Source organism: Mus caroli, unplaced genomic scaffold (genome assembly GCF_978045245.1).
Source record: "Mus caroli unplaced genomic scaffold, Mus_caroli_1 scaffold_2, whole genome shotgun sequence".
NCBI classification, from domain to species: Eukaryota; Metazoa; Chordata; class Mammalia; order Rodentia; family Muridae; genus Mus; species Mus caroli.
Window position 1 is genome coordinate 146146849 of NW_028227257.1, and position 21609 is coordinate 146168457.

Below are 21609 nucleotides of genomic sequence, written 5' to 3' on the forward strand. Positions count from 1 at the left end.
CACATCTAATTAATAATGGAGTTTGGCAGATCACCCAATTTTTGTTTGTTTTGCTTTATCTTGCTTCTCTAAGACTGGTTAGGTGTCCAAGAAAAGAAAGCAATCATTTCAAAAGTTTGAAGTCTGAGTTTGTCACTGGTGTGTGCTTTTGAAGCAGAGAACTTTAATGAGCAGCACAGAATTGGGTGTTGGAACAGCTTAACTGTCATGAAGATCCAATATGAATTGGCACTGCTGTGGTCAGTTGAGACAAGGTCTTGCTCTCCAGGCTAGGCTGGTGTCAAATTGTGATTCTCCTGTCTCAGCTTCCAAAACACTGACATTACCTGTATGTACCACCATGCCTAGCACGATTCAGTAAGAATTTGTGACTGTGCACAAATAATTGTATAGGCCTGTATAGCATGGTTGGTGGAGTGTTGTGTATTAGAAAAAAAATGTCTTTGGATAGAATTCATTGTTTTTATTTATTCATTCTTGAAACAGAGTCTCAGATACCCTATGCTTGCTTCAAACTCTCCATTTTCCTGTTTCCATGTTCCAAATGCTGCCATTACAGGTGTAAACCACCACACCCAAACAATAGTAAAGAAAAAATTATCACCATGACAAATTCTAGAAAGAGTATAGTTGCTCTCCCTACAGAGCAGCACTATTTACTAAATTCTGATCATTTTTCTCCAATATTTTGACCATATATTTTGCTTTCCCACATGTAAAGTGTGTTGAGTATAATAGTTACTCCACAGCCTACTATAACAAGAGTCAATGTGGTAGTGATTTGGGGTTCTGGTAAGAACGTTACATTCTTTGGGAATGCTGAATGGGAAGATTAAAAGCTGTCTAGGTCAGGCACTTCATCTGTAGGTGACAGACAGAACAGGGCTCAGGCCAGTGAACTGAACATTCCTGTTCTCATTGTACTTACAATGCACAATCTACTTCTTTCACAACTCTTAGCTTCTTTAGAACCCTTCTCTTTCTTTTTATTTATGTATATTCATTTATGTATTTACACATTTATACATTCACACAATTTATTTGTGTGTTTGTTTGTTTGTTTATGGGGGGCAAGTTTTTGCCTCAGTGTTGGTCAGAAAATATTGCAGGAGTCATTTCTCTTTCCTCTACTATGTGGGGTGTTTGGTGTCAAACTCTGGCAGTTCGGTTTGGTGGCAAATGCCTTTACTTGAAGGTTTCCTTTTGAGTCTTTGAACGCCTTTCTTCAAACTGGGCAGTGGTGGTGCAAGCCTTTAATCCCAGCACTTGGGAAGCAGAGGCAGGCAGATTTTGTGCTCTGGAGCTCTAGAGCCTTTGAACACAATCTTCTGTTCAAGCGGGTCTTCCCTTATGTAGTCTACAAATTTTATATCCCACCCCCTCTCTTTTTCTGGATTTTTTTTCTTTTTCTTTTTCTTTCTTTTTTTACAAGATTTCTCTGTGTAGCACTGTCCTGGAACTTGCTCTGTAGACTAGGCTAGCCTTGAGATCTGCCTGCCTGTTTTTGCCTCTTGAGTGCTGAGATCCTCCTGACTCATCTACCTTGGAATCTAGTCACAGCTAAATCTCTTTTTCTCTCTTTCTTTTCTTCTTTGGCCTTTTGAGACAGGGGCTCTGTATAATCCTGGTTATCCTGGAACTCTGAGATTGGTCTGATTTTGCCTTCCAACTGCTGGGATTAAAGTCATGGGCCACAAAACTCAGCCTAGGTCTTGATTTCTTAATTCAATATGGTCTCTTTCTCTGGAATCTCATAACACTCTGTAATTCTTCATAGCACTTTGTAATTTAGTTTATTGTTACAATCCTCAATCTATGGGAGATACTCTCCACTTTATATTGTAAATTGTATCCACTTGCTTTTCATCTGGTTGGTGCTTTGTACAATGTAACAGACCCGACTGATAATCTTTAATTGAACTCTGTTGAATGGCAACATGGTACCAAAGACATTTTACTTGATACCCACAATGCTATTGTAACAAAGTAGCAAATAGGAAGCAAATTGTGACAAAAGAATTTCCTTTTGAGGCAGGGTCTCAAAGGATAGCTCCCGCTGGTCTAGACATCCTGTGTAGCTCAGGCTGGTTTAAACTTTTGTCTAATTCTGAAACTTTTGCCTCAGCCTCCCAAAGGTTTTAGATTACAGGTGAGAGCTACCATGCTAGTTACATTCTGATGATTTTTAAAGGAGGTGTATGGAAGACGGGTCGAAAGCTGTCTGGGATCTGATTTATGTTTGAATAGTTGGGAAGATGAGTTTCCACTACCCCCCTCCCTTGGGGGCGGAGCATGAGACTCTTGGTGTTGCAGGATATATTCATTGTCTTCAATATTTTAAAGGGCTGTCAAGTGGGAACCAATTCTCCTTGCTTCCAGGCAGAATAACTACTAGCAAAGGGAGGAAAGACAAGGGAAGCAGATTTCAGCTCAGCAGGAGGCAGAACTTTCTAACATTTAGAGCTGTGCAACAGAGAGGAGCAGGCTGTACTCCTGAGAGGTAGTGTGCTGATATTGGAACATCCGAAACAGAAGTGAGACGGGGAGGCCATTCCTGCCTGGGTGGGAGCTGCACCGATGACCTTTAAGGTATGTTCTAGCTCTAAGGTTTCTGTGACTGTTCACTTCTGCTAACTTGACGCGTTTTCTTTCTTTCTTTCTTTCTTTCTTTCTTTCTTTCTTTCTTTCTTTTGAAAAAAAAAAAAAAACCGACCTAAACCTATTTAATGTAACACAGTTTACAGTTTATTTAATGTAATGTTATTTTTAAATAACACAGTTACAATAAAAATCGACAAAACGAGAAGTGGGAAATTATATTTATAAGCTAAAAATGAAGATACCGTCCAATTGGCATAGCTTTTAAGTGAAAGGGGGAGAGAGGGAGAGAGAGAGAGAGAGAGAGAGAGAGAGAGAGAGAGAGAGAGAGAGAGAGAGAGAGAGAGGCTATTGGATGGTGTTCCGAGCAAGAGAGGAGTGTCATTTTTTTTTTTTCCACCCGTCTTCTCCAGCACCAGGTACACCGAGACGTGAGGGCGGAGGATCGGCGTACAGGTCCCGGCAAGGCGGTTCGCGACCGGGAGCGGAAGGGCGGCCGTAGTCCGGACCACCGATCCCAGGGGCCCCCGCGGCGCCGCGCACGCGCACTGCTGAGGGGGCAGCGCCGCCGCAGGAGGCAGGGAAACCGACTGGCTATCTGTGGCGGCGGCTGGGCGGCGGTGGCAGTTCGCAGCGAGGGCGACGGCTCCGAGGCCGAGAGGCAGTCCGGCGAGGACCTGGGCGCCGTTCTCCGCATGACCTCACCGGTGAGTGCGCGTCCCCGCCGGCCCGCACCGCGTGCCCTGCCGTCTGGCCTAGCACCGCAGCCCGCGCCTGACGGCCGCCCCGCCCCGGGCCCCGGGCCCCGGGCCTGCCCCGTGCTCCGCGTCGCTCGGGTGGGAAGCCGCGCGGCCCGGCCCCGCGAGAGGGGTGGCGGCGTGCGGGTTCCGGCGGCCGGCCTGAGGCGGCGGGGTCACAGGGAGCATGGGGGATGGGGTGGGAGCGCGACGCGGCGGGAAGGGGCGCAGTAGCGCGGGTCGCCTCTGTGGGCGTCCGGGGCAGGTGGGCAGCCGAGCCCCGGAGGCCAGGAGCGGACTGAATGGCTTGGGAGCGCCGCCAGGGACGCGCCGGACGCTCCGGACTGGGGACGCCGTGCACCCGCAACCGCGCGCCGGGCTTGGCGTCTGTGCACTTGCTGCTGGTGGTCTTGAAGTGTCCGTTCTGTCCATCTCTCTTCTTTCAATTGTCGACTTTTATTGACGGACAGAATTGTTACGGGTGCTGCCTGGGTAGACCTCAGAAACGAGCGGGATCCAAGGCATAATTCTAAATAAAGTGAAATAAGGTGAGGTGTCAGATGAGCGGTAGGAACGACAAGGACTCTGTTTTTTTTTAACGTTAAAACTCAATTAAATTAAACTTAATAAAATGAAAAATTTGAGTTTGAGCAAAAAGGATGAGGTCTGGGAACTAGAGCTTCCAACTCGTGGTTCCTCGGTGGATTGAATGTAGATAGAATGTCTTTAGTGAGAATGAAGGTAAAATTACACCTTTATTTACAAACCAGTAATTGAAACTGTTGCCTTTAGTTATAAAAACAAGTACCAAACCACAATAGTATTAGCAATCCCTGTGAGTTTGCCACCCAATAGAATTTATAGATACTTTTGTGTTATGTTTACAGTTGGAGCATTTTCAAAATGTCATGTTTGTTGATGGATTTCTTTGAGTCAGTGAGTTTCTGCTATATCTTATGTAATAAGATGTAGCTATACATACATGTCAGATTTTCATTTCATAATATGTCAGTATAATTGGTTTCCTTTGTACTGATAGGAGTTTTGCTTTTTTTGGGGGCGGGGGGGGGGGGTGTGAGACAGGGTTTCTCTGTATAGCCCTGGCTGTTCTGGAACTCACTTTGTAGACCAGGCTGGCCTCGAACTCAGAATTCCACCTGCCTCTGCCTCCCGAGTGCTGGGATCAAAGGCGTGTGCCACCATACCCGGCAGAGTTTTGCTTTTTAAAAGCATTTTGAGAAGGAAACCTTAAACTTCCCCAGACTATCCATGGCACAGAATGATTAAGAATTCCTGAAATAAAGATAAACTTTGAAGGGGACTTAACAGTACCCAAATTTTGTCATTCAGTAAGAAAAAAGAGAGGGGGGAAAAAAAGAAAAAAGAAAAGCAGACAGAATGAGACTATATACATGTAAAAGATTTTTAAAATATTTTTTATTGGATATTTTCTTTATTTACATTTCAAATGTTATCCCCTTTCCTAGATTCCCCTCTGAAAATCCTCTATCCCCTCCCCCTTTCCCTGCAAAAGAATTTTATAATCAAGGACTGAATAGCCCTGTTCACCTAAAACTGGGTATGTACACCAGGCTGGCTTCAAATGTGCTGTGTGGTCCTTCTACCTTTGTCTTCCAAGTGCTGGGGATATAGGTGTAAGCCACCACTCCTGCCCTTTAAAAAATTTATATATATATATATATATATATATATATATATATATATGAATGATACCAGTATAGTTTTGAAAGATAGACCAGACCGTAGCTATTTCATCTAGTGTGCTGGGGAATCAGCACAACACTGTAGGAAGAAGAGGAAGTGAGTGTTGTGATTTTTGTGCTGAGGCATCACACACTTTCAAGCCCCTGAAGCTTGTGAAAAGAAATTTTTTTTTTTGGTTTTTCGAGACAGGGTTTCTCTGTGTAGCCCCAGCTGTCCTGGAACTCACTTTGTAGACCAGGCTGGCCTCGAACTCAGAAATCCACCTGCCTCTGCCTCCCGAGTGCTGGGATTAAAGGCGTGCGCCACCACGCCCGGCGAAAAGAAATTTTTGTATTTGCTAATTTTCTTTGTCTCTTACCTTCTTTTGTATGTGTGTTGTATGGGTATATAAATGTTCATGTGTTTACGTGTGTGTGTGCATGTGTTTCTGGAAGCCAGAGTTTCATGTTGAATGTCTTCCTGTCTCTCTACCTTAGTTTTTGAGACAAGATCTCCTCTTGTCAGCAAGCCCCTAGTTCCCACTGTCTTTGATTCCCAGTCCAGGGATCACAGACACTGGCTACAGTAGTGGCTTTGTACATAGGAGTTGGGAATCTGAACTCAGGTCCTTGTGCTTGAGTGGGAAGCAATCCACCAACTGAGCTGTTTTCCCAGTCCTCCTCTGCCACCTCCTCCTCTGGAACCTATGGCTTTGCACATGCTGTAAAATAGCAGGCAAGCACACTAGGGGTTGTGCTGCCAGTGGTTTTCTTAAAATCACAAAGGTGATAAAGCTTTTAAATAGGAAGAGATCCTTATTTATTTTTTTCCTAAGTGAGAAGTATCAGGCTCCACTATAATATGTCTTCAGTTGTTATTCTTTTCATATATGAAAAAAAAACCCATACAATTTATACAGAGTCGGGAAGCTGGTAAATTGTTTTCTTTAAATTCTCTTTCAAGTTCTTCAGGTTCTGGCACTCTCAGGGTGGTACCTGCTCAGGGCCATGGGCATTCTGGACAGGTGTACTATTACTGAGCTGTCTTTTCATACAGCTCTGTAGGGTGTTTTTTTTTTTTTAATTTTTAAATTTTTTTTTCATTTTGAGATAGGGTCTCATGAAGTTGCCAAGGGTAGTCTGGAACTCGCTGTGTCACCCAAATGGCTCTCAGTGGCAAATCTTTGTCCCCTACTCCTTTGTTTTCTTTATGCCATGTATCCATATGCTGTTATTTAGATATTTATTGAAAATTATAATTTTTTCTTCCTTACTTGCCATCTTCATGACAACAGAGACTTTGTCTTCATTTCTGTGCTAGAATAAGGGCTGCTGCATAGTAGGTGTTCAGTAAATGGTCCATGGATAAAGGAGTGAGTGTGTCTGTCTGTCTCTGTCTCTGACTCTGTCTCTCTTTAGCTCCTCTGGCTTTCAACTTGATATATAGCAGAGGATGATTTTTTTTTTTTTCAAGACAAGGTCTCACTATATAACCCTGACTGGCCTGTAACTCACTATGTAGACCAAACAAACTTTGAACTTCCTGTCTTTCCTCAGCCTTCTGAGTTGGGATTATAAGTGTGTGTCACCATGCCTGGCTTCTCTAGGAAATTATTTCACAAACACTGTATAGTACTTCTGTGGGCATTTGTTTTCATATGGCATGTATTAGCCCTTATTAGCACATGATGCCATGTAGGACTTGGCTATGCTCACCTTCCCATCATCATAGAATGAAAGTGAGAAGTCTGTAAGTCAAGTTCTTTTTTTGTTCTGCTTGTTTTTGAAGGCAGGGTCTCGCTGTGTGATCCAGGCTTTCTTGGAACTAGTCTCAGTCTCACCAATCCTACTGTTTTTTCTTAATTTCTCTCTTACTTTCTATGCTGAGGGATATAAACTTGTTTATGTCAAAATAGAAGAAAAGTAGTTCTAGACAGTATATTGATCATAGTTTTATTATTAAATTAGGGAATGCAGATTGAAATAAATGGTGCCACATCTTCCATGGAGGTAGTGTGTGTGTGTGTGTGTGTGTGTGTGTGTGTGTGTGAGACAGAGAGAGAGAGACAGAGAGACAGATGGAGACAGAGTCAGGGTCTCACAGTAAAGCCCTGGTTTGCCTGGAGCTTCCTATGCTGACCAGGTTGGCTTACAATATACAGAGATCCTCTTGCTTCTGCCTCCCTATTGCTGGGATTAAAGGCATGAGCCACTACACTCAGCTGATTAAAAGAAGTTTTAATCTGACAATAACTGGTGACTATGTAGCAGAAATGATAATTTTAGAAAGAACATATAGAGTGTAGATTGGTACAGGTGCCATTGGAGATTGTATTGTAGTTCTTCCTCTTGTAATTCTTATTGAAGTTGAAGTGTTTGTAAGAGAATACAGAGCGGAGGTGGTGACAACAGTGATGGTGTGTGTCAATTCCTCTCCTTTTCCTTCCTTCCTGTTTGTTTTTGTTTTTTTGAGACAGGGTTTCTTTGTGTAGCCCTGGCTGTCCTGGAACTCATGCCTGCCTCTGCCTCCTGAGTACTGGTATCAAAGGCCTGTAGCACCACTGCCCAGCATTTTTTTTTTTTCTTTTTTCTTTTTCTAAAGGCTAAAGCAGGACTGATGATGTAGCTTGATTGCTTACCATGTGTGACACTTGCACTTTAATCCTAATGATGCGCAGGCACATGTACATGAGGAAGAAGTGCCATGGTGTTAACAGTTCTGAGAGCTGAGTACAAGTGTTAGGTCGTTCTACAGCTTTTCTCTTCCCCATTGTCTGCTGCTGGACGGGACTTTTAAAGTCTGTAACTTAAAAATCATCGCCCCATTCCCTGCTCCCCACTGGTTGTGGTTCCAGCACTTAGGAGGCAGAGACTGGTGGATTTTTTTGAGTTCAAGGCCAGTCTGATCTTCATAATGAGGTCTAGGCTAGCCAGAACTATAAAGTAAAACTCTGTCAAAAAAAAAAAAAAAAAAAAAAGAACATAAAACACAGCAAAAAGTAAAAAATACTTCCTTGTTTTGTTAGCTGGTTTTATTTACTTGTTTATGTTGCAGTGTTAGGGATCAGACTGTAGCCATAGCACGTGGGGCACTTACTTTACTATAGAGCTGGACCCAGCAGCCAGTCACATTTACAGCATAATGACAGATGAATCATTTGGTTGTCAAATGCCATTTTCTTGCTTTTTTATTTTCCTTATGATTTTCGCCAAGGTGCTGGGAGTTGAACCCCAGGCCTTCTCCCATGGCCCTCAGAGTGCCATTCAAGTTGGATTTGTCCCAGAGTTCTTTTCAGTCAGATTCAGACGAAGCAGTTTTAGCTGGCATACTAAACTGGTTTTAAGTCTCATTGTGCGCCCTAAGAAACACCCACTGATGTCAGTTTTATTAATGACATATTTTTGATTAAGGAGTCTCACAAGACTTTTCTTGTAAAGGCATTATTTTTCCTTTTTAATAAATAATCTATGGAATAATAATATTTTGCTTTCTCAAAGTCATCTTTCCATGTGTGTGTGTGTGTGTGTGTGTGTGGGTACGCATATGTATAAGCCAGAAACTGATGATGGGTGTCTTCCTTTATTGTTTTCCATCTTTCTTCCTTCCTTCCTTCCCTCCTTTGTTTGTTTGTTTGTTTGTTTTTCTTTCCAGAGATGGGGTTTCTTTGTGTAGTTCTTGCTGTGTTGGAACTCTATATAGACCAGGCTGGCTTCAAACTCAGAGATCTACTCACTGGGATGATGTGAATCCTCCTGAATGCTGGGATTAAAGGTGTACATCATCACCCAGCTTCCATGTTATGCTTCAGGATAAGTTTGCTTATGTATCCCGGAGCCCCCTGATTGGCTAGACAAGCCTCTGGGACCCTCTTGTCTCTGCTTCCCCAGTCTGAGGTTACAAGCATGTGTCAGCACAGCAGACTTTTTATGTGGGTAATGGGATGGAATTTAGGACCTCATGCTTACATGACAAGTGTTTTATCTGCTGAGATGTCTCCCTAGGCCTTCTGTCCTCCTTGCACCCCCCCCTTTTTTTTTTTAAGGCAGGATCTCACTTTGTAGCCCAGGTGGGCCTCAGACATGCTATGGCAGTTTGGGAGACCTTATCTTAATAGTGGGTTTATAAGCAGGAGCCAACATCTCTGGTTTACGATTTCTCAGTATGTATACACTAAAGGGTACTGGGATTGTGTTTGCATGTCCCCTGTTTGTTTAAAAAGGGTAGCATTGTGTGACTTTGACCTCCTGATCCTCTTGTCCATACCTCTCAAGTTCTGGTGTCACCATGCCTGGCTTAGATTCTAGATTTAAGGAGTGAGCCCTCCTCTCTTGGTGCCTTCTTGGTTCCTGTCCCAGTGCAACCATTTCTTTGTCCACTAGCTGACTCCACTGAGCATGCTGAGGTACTCTCTGGTGGTGCACACAGCACTGTATAAGGAACTACGGTCTGACAATAGGATTTTGGAGACTGTACAGATATAGTCTAACTTTTTGTTGGTATAGCTAACTGCAAAATTTGTTACTTTTTAAATACAATGATCTGCAGTTAAATAAATTGCATAGAATACTAAATAAGTATTTTAAAAACTACCCTTCATGTTTGCAGAAAAGTTTAATTGGAAAAGCAGGTACATCTTGGTACTAAGGCATTTACTTTATTCTTTGATCTTCTCTATTATTTTTTTTAAATTAATTTATTTATTTATTATATGTAAGTACACTGTAGCTGTCTTCAGACACTCCAGAAGAGGGCATCAGATTTTGTGTGGTTGCTGGGATTTGAACTCAGGACCTTTGGAAGAACAGTCGGCGCTCTTAACCGCTGAGCCATCTCACCAGCCCCCTCTATTCTTTTTTTGAGACAGTCTCTAATGTAGTCCAAGCAAGCTGGTCTCAAACTTGAGATCCTGTCTCGTGTTGGGATAACAGGTAGGTGTCATGATTGCCATTTCTTTTTAGAATTATTCTCTCAAGGGAGGATATATATTGGGGAGAATTGTTTTCATGTTCTAGGAATCTCAAGGGTAAATTATAATTTTTTTTTTCTTTTTTAAGCTTGTGCAAATAGAATCCAATCCCTCTGGAAGAATAGTGTTTTTTTACTGCACAAATATTTTTTTCCTTAGGCTGGAAAACCTTTTTTTTTTTTTTTCTGAGACAGGGTTTCTCTGTGTAACTCTGGCTGTCCTGGAACTTTCTCTGTAGACAAGTGTGCCTCAAACTCAGAGATCTGCCTGCCACAGCCTCTTGAGTGCTTGGATTAAAGGCATGTGCCACTACTACTCAGCTGGAAAAGTTTTTATTTAAGTATTTGTGTCATATAAGCTATACAAACTAGTGTTTGTAGAGAATTTTTTGTGATTCTTAACTTCCGAAGTAATTGTTTTCATCTGTAAAAGAATCGGAACTAGTAATTTCTTTATGAAATATACATTTTGGAAATTGCTTAAATAATAATAACAGTAGTAGTTACTACTATTACTAAATAATAACTATTATTATTATTACTTATTTTATTATTATTATTATTTTTTGAGACAGGGTCTCACTATGTATCCCTTGGTTGTTCTGGAACTTGCTCTGTAGCCCAGGCTGGCCTTGAATTTAGAAGAAATCCTCCCACCTCTGCATCCTGGGTGCTAGGATTAAAGATGAGTGCTACAGCCGGGCGTGGTGGCGCACGCCTTTAATCCCAGCACTCGGGAGGCAGAGGCAGGCAAATTTCTGAGTTTGAGGCCAGCCTGGTCTACAGAGTGAGTTCCAGGACAGCCAGGGCTACACAGAGAAACCCCGTCTTGAAAAACTATAAATAAATAAATAAATAAATAAATAAATAAATAAATAAAAGCAGACTTTAAGAGTCTTTATAACATAATAAATAGTGATAATAATAAATGATAAAAATTGTTTTGAGACTTATGTGTGTAGGTATTTTGTCTGCATGTGTGTCTGTGGATGCCCGGAGAAGATGTCAAATCTTCTGGAATTGGAATTATAGTCATGTGTGTGGTATGAAGTGAACTTGGTTCATCTGGAAGAGAAGTCAGTTGAGCTGTCTGTTACATAGCTATCCTATATCTTTTTGAGTATGAAGATGAATCTGATATCTGCTAAGTATTTCTACCTGAAAAAATACTTAATTTACATGAATTACATAATTTACAGCCAGTTGTGGTGGTGTATACTTGTGCTTTTTTCTGTTAGTTTTTCCAGATAGGTTCTCTCCATAGCCTTAGCTGTCCTAGCTAGAACTCACTCTGTAGACCAGGCTTGTCTTAAACTCATAGCGATCAGCCTGCCTCTGCCTCCCAAGTGCTGGAATCCAAGGTGTGCACAGCCATGTCTAGCATGTGGAATATATACTTGGAATCTGAGCCATTCAGTGCTGGATGCAAGAAGAACAAGAGTTCAAGGCTAGCCATGGCTATTGAGTGAGTTTTAGAGCTATTTGAGACCCTGTCTCAGAAATAGACACAAAATCCCCATCTAAAACAGCAATAGCAAAACATTCTGTTGTTTTGTTTTGTGTGTGCGTGTGTGCTTTGGTTCAAATCCAGGACTTCATGCATGCAAGAGACATCAAGGCCACAGTTTTGCCTAGGCCTGTGAATGTGTTTATACACCTTTCTTAGTAAGCGATTTTCTTAAGACAAGCCTGTCTGCATACTCTTGTAACTGTAAAGCAGACAGGATGTCTGCTCATTATCTAAGCTGTCTGTCCAGAAAGGTGCTTGCTTGGTCTTGCTTCTATGTAATTCTGATTCACCCACACAGAACCTAGAAGAAAGCATGTTGTCAAACATGTTCGGTTCTTCCTTTTCTTATGTTGCTTACTAATGAATAATTTATTAATTATTTTCTATAATTCTTGAAGGATTGAGTAGTGGCTTTCAATTGGAAAAGGAAAAATATTAAAAAAGGGCCAATGCCTAATAGCTCTTTTTCCTTTACTTAATGATCAGAGCCAGGTAGTACCCTCCCAAGCTATTATTTGGATTAAATATCTTTTTGAAAAACCTTTGTGGTGCTTTAGTTCAAACCCAGGCCCTGGACATGTTAGGCAAGCACTCTATTATTGAGCTACATTCCCATTTTATTTTATTTTATTTATTTATTTATTTTGTTTTTTGAGACAGGGTTTCTCTGTGTAGCCCTGGCTGTCCTGGAACTCACTCTGTAGACCAGGCTGGCCTCGAACTCAGAAATCCTCCTGCCTCTGCCTCCCCAAGTACTGGGATTAAAAGCGTGCGCCACCACGCCCGGCTAGAGATTTCTTTTTTAAATGAGGGCATTTTAATGGTTGGTTTATATTGAACAGCTATTTTGTGCCAAGGAGATGACTCATAGAAAAAGTATTTGCTATGAAAGTCTGTTGATCTTAGTTCAGTTCCTAGGACTGGTGTGAAAGTGGAAGGAAAGAACTGACTGGAGAAAGTTGCCTCTGACCTCCATGTTCCTTCTGTGCCCGTAGTAACCCGTAGTAACTGATGTTTTAGGCCAGGACTTTTCTTTTTGGTAGAAACACAGACACTGATAGTAATGCTGATTGAAGTGTAATGAGTGCTTATGATTGCTGTAATTCACCATCCCAGCTTGGAGCCGTACCTCAGTTGTTAGAGTGCTTGTGTAACATCTGTGATGCCCTAGATTTAATCCCTGGCACTTAATACTGTCCAGACATTGTAGTGCACCCTTGTAATCCCAGTGCTCAGGAGGTGGAGACAGAAGAGCCTCAAGGTCATCCTTGCCTACACAGGTGAATTTGAAGCCAGTCCTGGCTGCATAAACTGCCTTAAAAACAGTAACAACAAAGATACAAAACGTGGTAAATGTGATCAGTTGTACCTTGTAGGTACTGCTTTTCTTTTCTTTCTTTTAAAAAAAGATTTATTCATTCTTATTTTATGTGTATGGGTATTTTTGCTATCATGTATGTCTGTGCAACATGTGTTGCTATGTCTGAGGAGGCCAGAATGTGTTAGATTCCCTGGAACTGGAGTTATAGTTTCCATTTAGCTGCAAGGAATTGAACTTGGGTCCTTTGGATGAGCAGCCACTCAATCTTGCCACTGAGCCATCTAGCCATCTCTCCAGCTATTCACTTTTAAAACTGTGTATGCATGTGCGTGCGTGCGTGTGTGTGTGTGTGTGTGTGTGTGTGTGTGTGTGTAAGGGGAGACTGGCAAAGGGCATCATCCTGGGATTGGTGTTTGTAAGCCGTCTTATAGAGATCAGCAGCACGACAAGCATGCCCCACCACGCCTGGCTTTTTGGTAATATCTGGGTTAAACACTAGCGATTCTTTTCTAAGTTTTTACATATCACTTCCTTCTTAGAATTTGATGAGGTTGAGATTATTTAGTTCTGAAGTCCAACTAAAACTTACATTGCCAGACAGTTGGAAGCTTTTCAAGAAGGCTGCACTCTGACTTATATATGGGTACTTGTTCCAAGAGTGAGGGAGTTATTTCTTACATTTAATTAATTCATTCAGTTTCAAACACGTTTATATTATGGTCATACTCATCCCTCACTCTCTCAGCTTCCTCCAACCCTCTTTTCCCTATAAGTCCCAATTCTAGTTCTACTAAGTGAGGCAACTATAAGCAGTAATCTTAACCATAATAAGCTCTCATAGCCAGGAGACTAATGATTGGCTTAGTAGACGGATACACACAAAGAAGAGGGGAGGAGAAAGATTGAGATTGGATTGTGTGTGTGTTACTAGGGAAACCAAAAAAAAATTTTTTTTTTTTTCCGAGACAGGGTTTCTCTGTGTAGCCCTGGCTGTTCTGGAACTCACTCTGTAGACCAGGCTGGCCTTGAACTCAGAAATCTACCTGCCTCTGCCTCCCAAGTGCTGGGATTAAAGGCGTGCGCCACCACGCCTGGCCTATGGGAAAACCAAAAATTTTTTTTTTTTTAAAGATTTATTTATTTATATGTATGTAAGTACACTGTAGCTGTCTTCAGACACTCCAGAAGAGGGAGTCAGATCTCGTTACGGATGGTTGTGAGCCACCATGTGGTTGCTGGGATTTGAACTCCGGACCTTCGGAAGAGCAGTCGGGTGCTCTTACCCACTGAGCCATCTCTCCAGCCCGGAAAACCAAAATTTAAAACTAGATATAACTAGATTCTCATCACAACTTTACATGTTACTAATTTGACTTTGGGAAATTAAATCGTTTTTTCTTTCCTCAGCCATGTAGCTCTGTGTTGTAATCAAAACTAGTTATGTATCATCAGGTGTGGTGGTACACACCTTTAATTCCAGCACTTGAGAGGCAGAAGCAGTGAACCCCTCCATCTTGTTGATTTTTGAGACAGGGTTTTTCTGTGAAGCTCTGGGTATCCTGGAATTTGCTTTGTAGACCAGGCAGGTCTTGAACTCTCAGAGATCCATCTACCTCATCCTCTGCCTCTGTCTCCTCAGTGAGCTTCAAGACTGTTTCAAAACAATAACAAAAATCCCCACAAAAGAAAGCAAAACAAACACCCCCCCCCCAAGACTTTAGATGGCTCTGTGGGTAAAGGGGTTTGCCACCAATGCTGAGAGCCTGAGTTCTATCCTAGGGTAGACAGACAGAACTGACTCCCACAAACTGTTCTCAGATTTCTGACTTCCACATGCTCTGTGACATTTTCCCCAGAACAAATTAAGGAAAAGTGAATTCTTCCCTTCAGGACTGGAAGTGTTGGTGGAGTACATGCTTAGCATGCATATGGGTATAGGTTCAGCTTCCAGTGTCAAACTAAAACAAAACAAAAGTCATAGTATTTCACGGATGAAATTGGAGTATTTAGGCACTCAGGTGATGCAGAGTGCAAGCTTGAAATGCTAGCTACTAATATTTCCTAACACCTGTGTACTTACTACCTCTAGTCAGTTGAAACTATTCAACCACAATCATTCTCCATTCTCTATCTCTGTCTCTCTCCAGGTAGACACATTGTCACTGGAGCCTAGTTTGGTCTAACTTACTGTACAGCTCAGGCTGGCTTTGAACTTGCTACAACTCTTTTATATCAGCTCCCCCAAACCCCAAATGCTGGTATTATATGTATAAGCCACTGGCTATTGCCCTTTCTCTCCTTTTTTTTTTTTTTTTTTTTATCTTTCTTATTTTATATGTATGGATGTTTTGCTGCATGTATGTATGAGTACCCACACATGTCTGGTGCCTGTGGAGGTCAGAAAAGGGAGTTGGATCCCTTGAAACTGGAATTAACATGGTTGTATATCACCTTGTGGTGGCTAGGACTTGAAATAAGGTCGTATGCCAGAATAACTAGGGCTCTTAACTGTTGTGTTACCTCTACAGACCTGGCTTTATATATGTTCATTGCTGGGGACTGAACCCAGACAAACATTCTTCTACTATGGTGCATCCCTAGCCAAGACCCTGGTTATTTCAAATAGGGTTTCTATAGCCTAGGCTAATTTCAAACTTGGGATTCATCTGCTTCAGCCTCCTGAATGCTAGAATTACTGGTTTGTACCAACATGTTTGGCTTAGCTATAACTTCTGGTACCTTAAGATAAGGTTTGCTGTGGGTGATAGTTAACATAAAAGCTGGCTTTTCAGAACTGAGTGTATTGCTTAGGTGTAGTGTTTGTTTGTCACTTGGGAGGGAAGTCATGGATTCAATCTCTTGGTCTGCAAGATCTGAAAAAAACAAAACCAGCCAACCAAAAAAAACCCAAAAGAAAACAAACAAAACAAAACAAAAAAACCCAAAACCCTGGTGTTTCTTAAATAGTTCTGCTTAGGAAATATATTTACCTTGCTCCACATATGAAACTAGTGCAAATTTGTATAATGAAATGTTTTGTATTTTGTTTTTCTAATCTCAGAAACTAAAAGAAAAAAATAATATTGTGTGTTACAGAATGTTAGTCTGTTCTAGAACGTCATAGGCTAGTTGTTGCCTTTTCTAGGGAGTAGTTGACAGAGACTATGATACATTACAGCATAATATATCAGCTTTAATACTTTTCTCAAGATTATGTTATTTTACTGAACTGAATGCTTGAATTTAAAAACATATTACTTATGTAATTAAACATTCTTGCCAGGTAGTGGTGGCGCACATCTTTAATGCCAGACTTTGGGAGGGTGGAGCTCTGAGTTTGAGGCCAGTCTGGTCTACAGAGTGAGTTCCAGGACAGCCAGGATTATACAGAGAAAAACAAAATGTCTTGAAAAATAAAACAAAAACAAACCAAAGTTTTACCAGGTTCACGCCTGTATCCTAGCATTCAGGAAACTGAGGCAGGAGGACTGCAGTAAGTTGGAGGCCAGCCTGGCCTAAATAGTAAAGTTCAATGTCAGGCTGGAATATATAGCAAAACTCACAAAAACAAGGGATCTCAGGGGCTGGTGAGATGACTCAGTGGTAAGAGCACCCGACTGCTCTTCCGAAGGTCCAGAGTTCAAATCCCAGCAACCACATGGTGGCTCACAACCATCCCTAACAAGATCTGACTCTCTCTTCTGGAGTGTCTGAAGACAGCTACAGTGTACTTACATATAATAAAGAAATAAATCTAAAAAAAAACAAAAAACAAAAAACCCAAGGGATCTCATTACGGATGGCTGTATGGTTGCTGGGATTTGAACTCAGAACCTTTGGAAGAACAGTCAGTGTTCCGAACCACTGAGCCATCTCTCCAGTCCCCTTGATCTCACTTTTAAATGTTTTGCAAGTTTTGATTCTCTGGAGCTAGTGATGGCTCAGCTGACAGAATGCTTCCTAGCATGCACACAACCCCAGCACATGGTGGTCTGTGTCTAGGGCACCAGGGAGGTGGATGCAGGAAGATCAGACATCTCAAAGCCATCCTCAGCTTTGTAGAAAGTTTGAGGCCAGCCTCTTTTGAAAAAACTCTCTTCACTGTCTTCAAAAAACAAAATAAAAAACTCACAAACAAAACCCAATAAGCGTAGGTCCCATATTAGCAAACAGTCTGTCACATCTCCTTAATAATAACCTTGATTTTAGTCAGGTGCAGTGGCACTTTAATTTCAGCACTGGAAAATGGTGAACAAGGTCAACCTGGTGGTCTACATGGCTACCTAGTAAACCACCTCAAAAGAAAAGAAAAATGAACAAACCATGTACATAACCTTGATATTTTCCACTTTCTCAAATGTTAAACCCAAAAAAAGGGTTTCTCTGTGTAGCCCTGGTTGTCCTGGAAATTACTCTGTAGACAAGGCTGGCCTCAAAATCAGAGATCTACCTGCCTCTGCCTCCCAAGTGCACCGCCAAACCTGGCTAAAAGATTTAATTTTCATCCATTCTGCCATGTAATGGAGATGGAGGCTATCTTAATTGTAGTAGGGAAGTAATTAAAGCCTACGCTGACTTTATTAACAACATACTACGTTTCTACTTATGATTTACAGTTCTCTCAGTTTTCTGTGTGGGACAGCATCTTAACTTCAGGTCATATGACATTAGATGTCAGAGGTCACAGATCACATGTCAGTAGGTGTCAGAGGCCATCATGGTTTTGGTTTGTTTGTTTTTGTTACAGCTTCCTGGCTGGCCTTAGACTTGCTTTGTAGACCAAGCCTGCTTCAAACTCAGAAGTTGGCCTGCCTCTGCCTCCTGAGTGCAGGGCTTAAAGGTGTGCATCACCATGGTTGTAAGTGGCCAGTCTTCAGTGGTAGTCATCAGACCTACTCGTTTTAGTTTCCTCTCCACTTTATTGACTACTAAAGTGTCCTCTATAGTAAATGAATACATTGGATTTGGTTTAATGTTCACTCTCTTAATGTTAATAAAGGGATAGTATTTGGGCCAAGGATGTAGTTTGGTAGTAGAATGCCTGGCAAGTACAAATAAATTTGTGAGCCTGGTACATTATAAGTTACAAGGAGGATCCTGCAGTCCTCTGTTCCTCAGAGAGAGGGAGAGAAGAGAGCATGGGAGGAAGACACAGAAAGAGAACCTAAGATTAACCTAGGGACTAGGCTGTTTATTTGAACTCTAAATGCTGCCTTCCAGTTTAAAATTAGCAGATGCATTATTATAAATTGGGGTGCTTTTAATTAGAGATTCTTATAAAGTGTGAAATATTATTCTATCCCAAAATGTTATTTTGGGATAATTTATATTTTTTGAGAGTCTTAGCCCGCAGTGCCCTCAAATTTGCATTGTATTTGACCTTGAACTTTCGATCTTCTAGCCTTTACCTCCTCAGTGCTGGGATTATAGTTGTGTGTCATTGTGTCCTGTTAACTGTTGACACTTGTATTCTCCTTGGAACTTCTAGTGTAGTTTTCTAGTGTAGCTCAAAAATTATACTTTATTAGGTTTGTGCTTCCTCTCCATGCTCTTCCTTAGAAGAGATAAACTTACTTATTAGAGGTTGTCAGTCTCTCTGTAGGGCCAAACAGACTGTAGAAGACTGGTTATTACTTCCTCCTGCCTTCTTAATATGAAACCAGTTGTAGACAGCATGACGAGATGGCATAGCTATGTTGCATAAAATCTTACTAAGGGGATGTAGAGGTGGCTCAGTGGGTAAGAGCATGTGCTGCTCCTGCAGATCTGTGTTTGATCCCCAGCACCCATACTGGGTGACTAAGCTGTGACTCTAGCTGCAGGGGATCCTCTGCCCTAATCTGGTCTCTGTGGGCACTGCACCCATGCTCATATACAGAAAGTTAAAAATAAATCTTTAACAGTTTTAGAGTCTGGGGCTGGAGAAATGGCTCAGCAGGTAAAAGTGCTGACCTTGCAAATCTGGCAATCTTGAGTTTGATGTAAGATGAAAGAAATGGCTACAGATTTGTCCTCTGACGCATATGGATACTGTGGCATGTGTCCCTCCACCAATACACAATAATAATAAACTTCTTTTTGAGATGTGTTGCCCTAATTAACAGACCTGGAATGCTCTATGCAGACCAGGCTGGCCTTGCATTTGCTTGCCTGTACCTCCTGAGTGTGGGATCAAAGGTATGTGCTACCATGCCAGGCATAAATGAATTTTAAAAGTCTTTAGTAAGTTGAATTAAATGGGTCATAAAACCACAAGTCATGAACCTGGGAAAGCGAGTGGTAGGGTGGGAAGGGTTGGTTATTCATAGGGGTTGAGGATAATAAGGCCAGGAAGAGTGATTATTACATGATCTACATGTATGAAATTATCAAAGAACAAACTTACATAATTTTAAAAAAGTCTCAAAAACAAACCCAAACCAACCTTTATGAGAAGTGATGCTGAAACAGCGTGCCTTATTTCTAGCTGGCCTAAGTGATGGTTTGTTTTCAGGGCTTGTTTGTTTGTTTTTGTTTTTCAAGACAGTGTTTCTCTGTGTAGTCCTGGAACTAATTCTGTAGCCTAGGCTGGCCCCGGACTCACACAGATCCACCTGCCTCTGCCTTCCCAGTGCTGGGATTAAAGGTGTGTGCCACCATCATGACTTCCTAAGAGGTGTTTTAACCATATGAGTTGAAAAGCTTAAATTATTCCTCAGTTTGATTTAATATAAAAATGTGGTAAGTGCTGTTGAATTTAAGTGGCCAGAGAGTAGTTTTTGACTCTTTCAAAATGAAATTAGCTAATTTAGAAAATACATGCAAACTTTAGGGAAAATATGTATCTGCTATGGTTTATTATGGCTGAATCCTGATTATTACAATATTATTGTTACTGTTGTTTGAGACAGGGTCTTTTTTTTTTGTAGCTCTGGCTGGCCTGAAGCTCACTAGTAGTCCAGGCTGGCCTAGAACTTGCAGTGGTCCTCTTAAGACTCTAGTGCTAGCAGCGCAGGCACACACCATCATGTCCAGATGGTGCCAGTGGTTCGATGGCACTTGTGCTCGTCTTCAGAGTGATTTGTGGGGAAGTAAATACTAGCAAAGATGATTTGAAAATGATTTGTTTTCTCTCTGGTATCTGGAACTGGTGATAAATGGGTCTGTCAGAGGCTCTCAGATTTTGAAGGACTTTGTTTTGATGGAAACCCAGGAGGGAGATGGCAAAAGATGAAAATACAGTGCATTCCTTTTATCCTAGCACTCGGGAGGCGGTGGCAGGTGGATCTCTCTGAGTTTGAGGCCAGCTTGTCTTTTACAAAGTAAGTTCCAGGATAGCCAGGGCTACTCAGAGAAACCCTGTCTCAAAAAACCAAAAAAGAAGAAGAAGATGAAGCAAAAGCAAAGCACACAGTCAGTTCCAAGACAGTGATATAATTAGTTCTTCAGTCCAGAGGTGAGGTTTATCACTAGGCAATGTATAAGATTGCAAACGTTCTTTGGGCCAGGCTATGGAAATTAAAGCATGTAGGTAAGAAGCTATGAAAACACAGGACAGTAGAAATGAGGAGGTCAATTTGAATAGAACAGGCAACATGAGGAAATAGTGTAAGGGCTCTTGGTTTTTGTAAAAGTGCTCACACTGCAAACCTGAGATCAGCCAGTCTCTGGATTCTACAGTGAGAAGAGAGAACCAGGTCCTGAAAGTTGTCCTCTTTCTTGCACAAGTGCACCATGCTGTGTGCACACACACATATGCATATGCACTAGTAAGTAAACAAATAATGTAATAGTGTAAAATAGTATTGGATTGGTGTGCTGAGGTAAGACTGATTTTGAATTTTAAGCTAAGGGCCTTCGAAATATGCTCTAAGAAATCAAAAATAATTAACAAATATGAATATCTTTAATTTTCTCTCTGTGTGTATATGTGTGTGTATATATCTGTGTGTGGTGTGTGTGTGTGTGTATCTGTGTGTGGTGATTATTTTTACCTACCTAGTGAGGCTACATTTAGATATCCTGGGCAATAGGAAACCTTATCTCAGAAAGGGACTGTGTGAGGGGGAGTAAGAATACAATCAAGAATTCAACCAATTGTCATTAACCGTAGTTACTGTGAATAGAAAGTAGATCTCATTTATTCCTCAGAACTGTAAGGTTTCCTAATTCCTTCTGTCTCTGCTATCTCAGACTCTGGAAAGCACTATTCTGTTCTGAGAGGTCAACCTTTTCTGAGTCTACCCAAAGGTGAGCTTATGCAATGCTTGGTTTTTCTGAGCCCAGCTTATTCATTTAACGTAATGGTATTTAGTTCTATCCATGTTGCAATTTCTTTTCCTCCCGTCTTTCTATGGCCAAATAATATTCCATTTATATACTTTTATATACTATATGTGCCAAGTAATATTCCATATTACACACACACACACACAAAACAAAATTCCTTAGTCCCAATAATAGTTCTTAAAATTTTGTTATACAGGGTAAGACATGGCCAATTTCTTTTTCTGGTGTTCTGACTTGTTTGCTATAGAAAGGAAAGCTTATAATTCTTGAACCTGAATCACAAAAGAACACACATGGTATGCACTCACTGATAAGTGGATATTAGCCCAGAAGTTTGGAATACCCAAGGTTCAATTCACAGACCACATGAATTGAAGCTCAAGAAGAAGGAAAACCAGTGTGGATTCTTTGGTCCTTCTTAGAAGGGGATCAAAATTCCCATGGGAGGAGATACAGAGACAAAGTTTGGAGCAGAAACTGAAGGAAAGGCCATCCAGTGACTGTCT

The 21609-nt window shown here is 41.4% G+C and overlaps 2 protein-coding genes across 8 annotated transcripts in view; both read left to right on the forward strand.

Annotated features, from left to right (window-relative positions):
- The first annotated feature begins 2500 nt into the window (after positions 1-2500).
- LOC147005940 (uncharacterized) lies at positions 2501-3569 on the forward strand. The gene is made up of 2 exons (XM_085828589.1): positions 2501-2589; positions 3012-3569. The coding sequence occupies exons 1-2, from the start codon at positions 2578-2580 to the stop codon at positions 3567-3569; spliced, it is 570 nt and encodes a 189-aa protein (XP_085684715.1). The 5' UTR covers positions 2501-2577.
- The window catches only part of Gapvd1 (GTPase activating protein and VPS9 domains 1), a 76558-nt gene continuing 58105 nt past the window's right edge, over positions 3157-21609 (forward strand). For all 7 annotated transcript variants that reach the window (XM_029472029.2, XM_029472039.2, XM_029472032.2 and 4 more), the window contains exon 1: positions 3157-3305. The gene's annotated coding sequence lies outside the window, so the exon portion shown is untranslated. The remainder of the gene's footprint in view (positions 3306-21609) is intronic.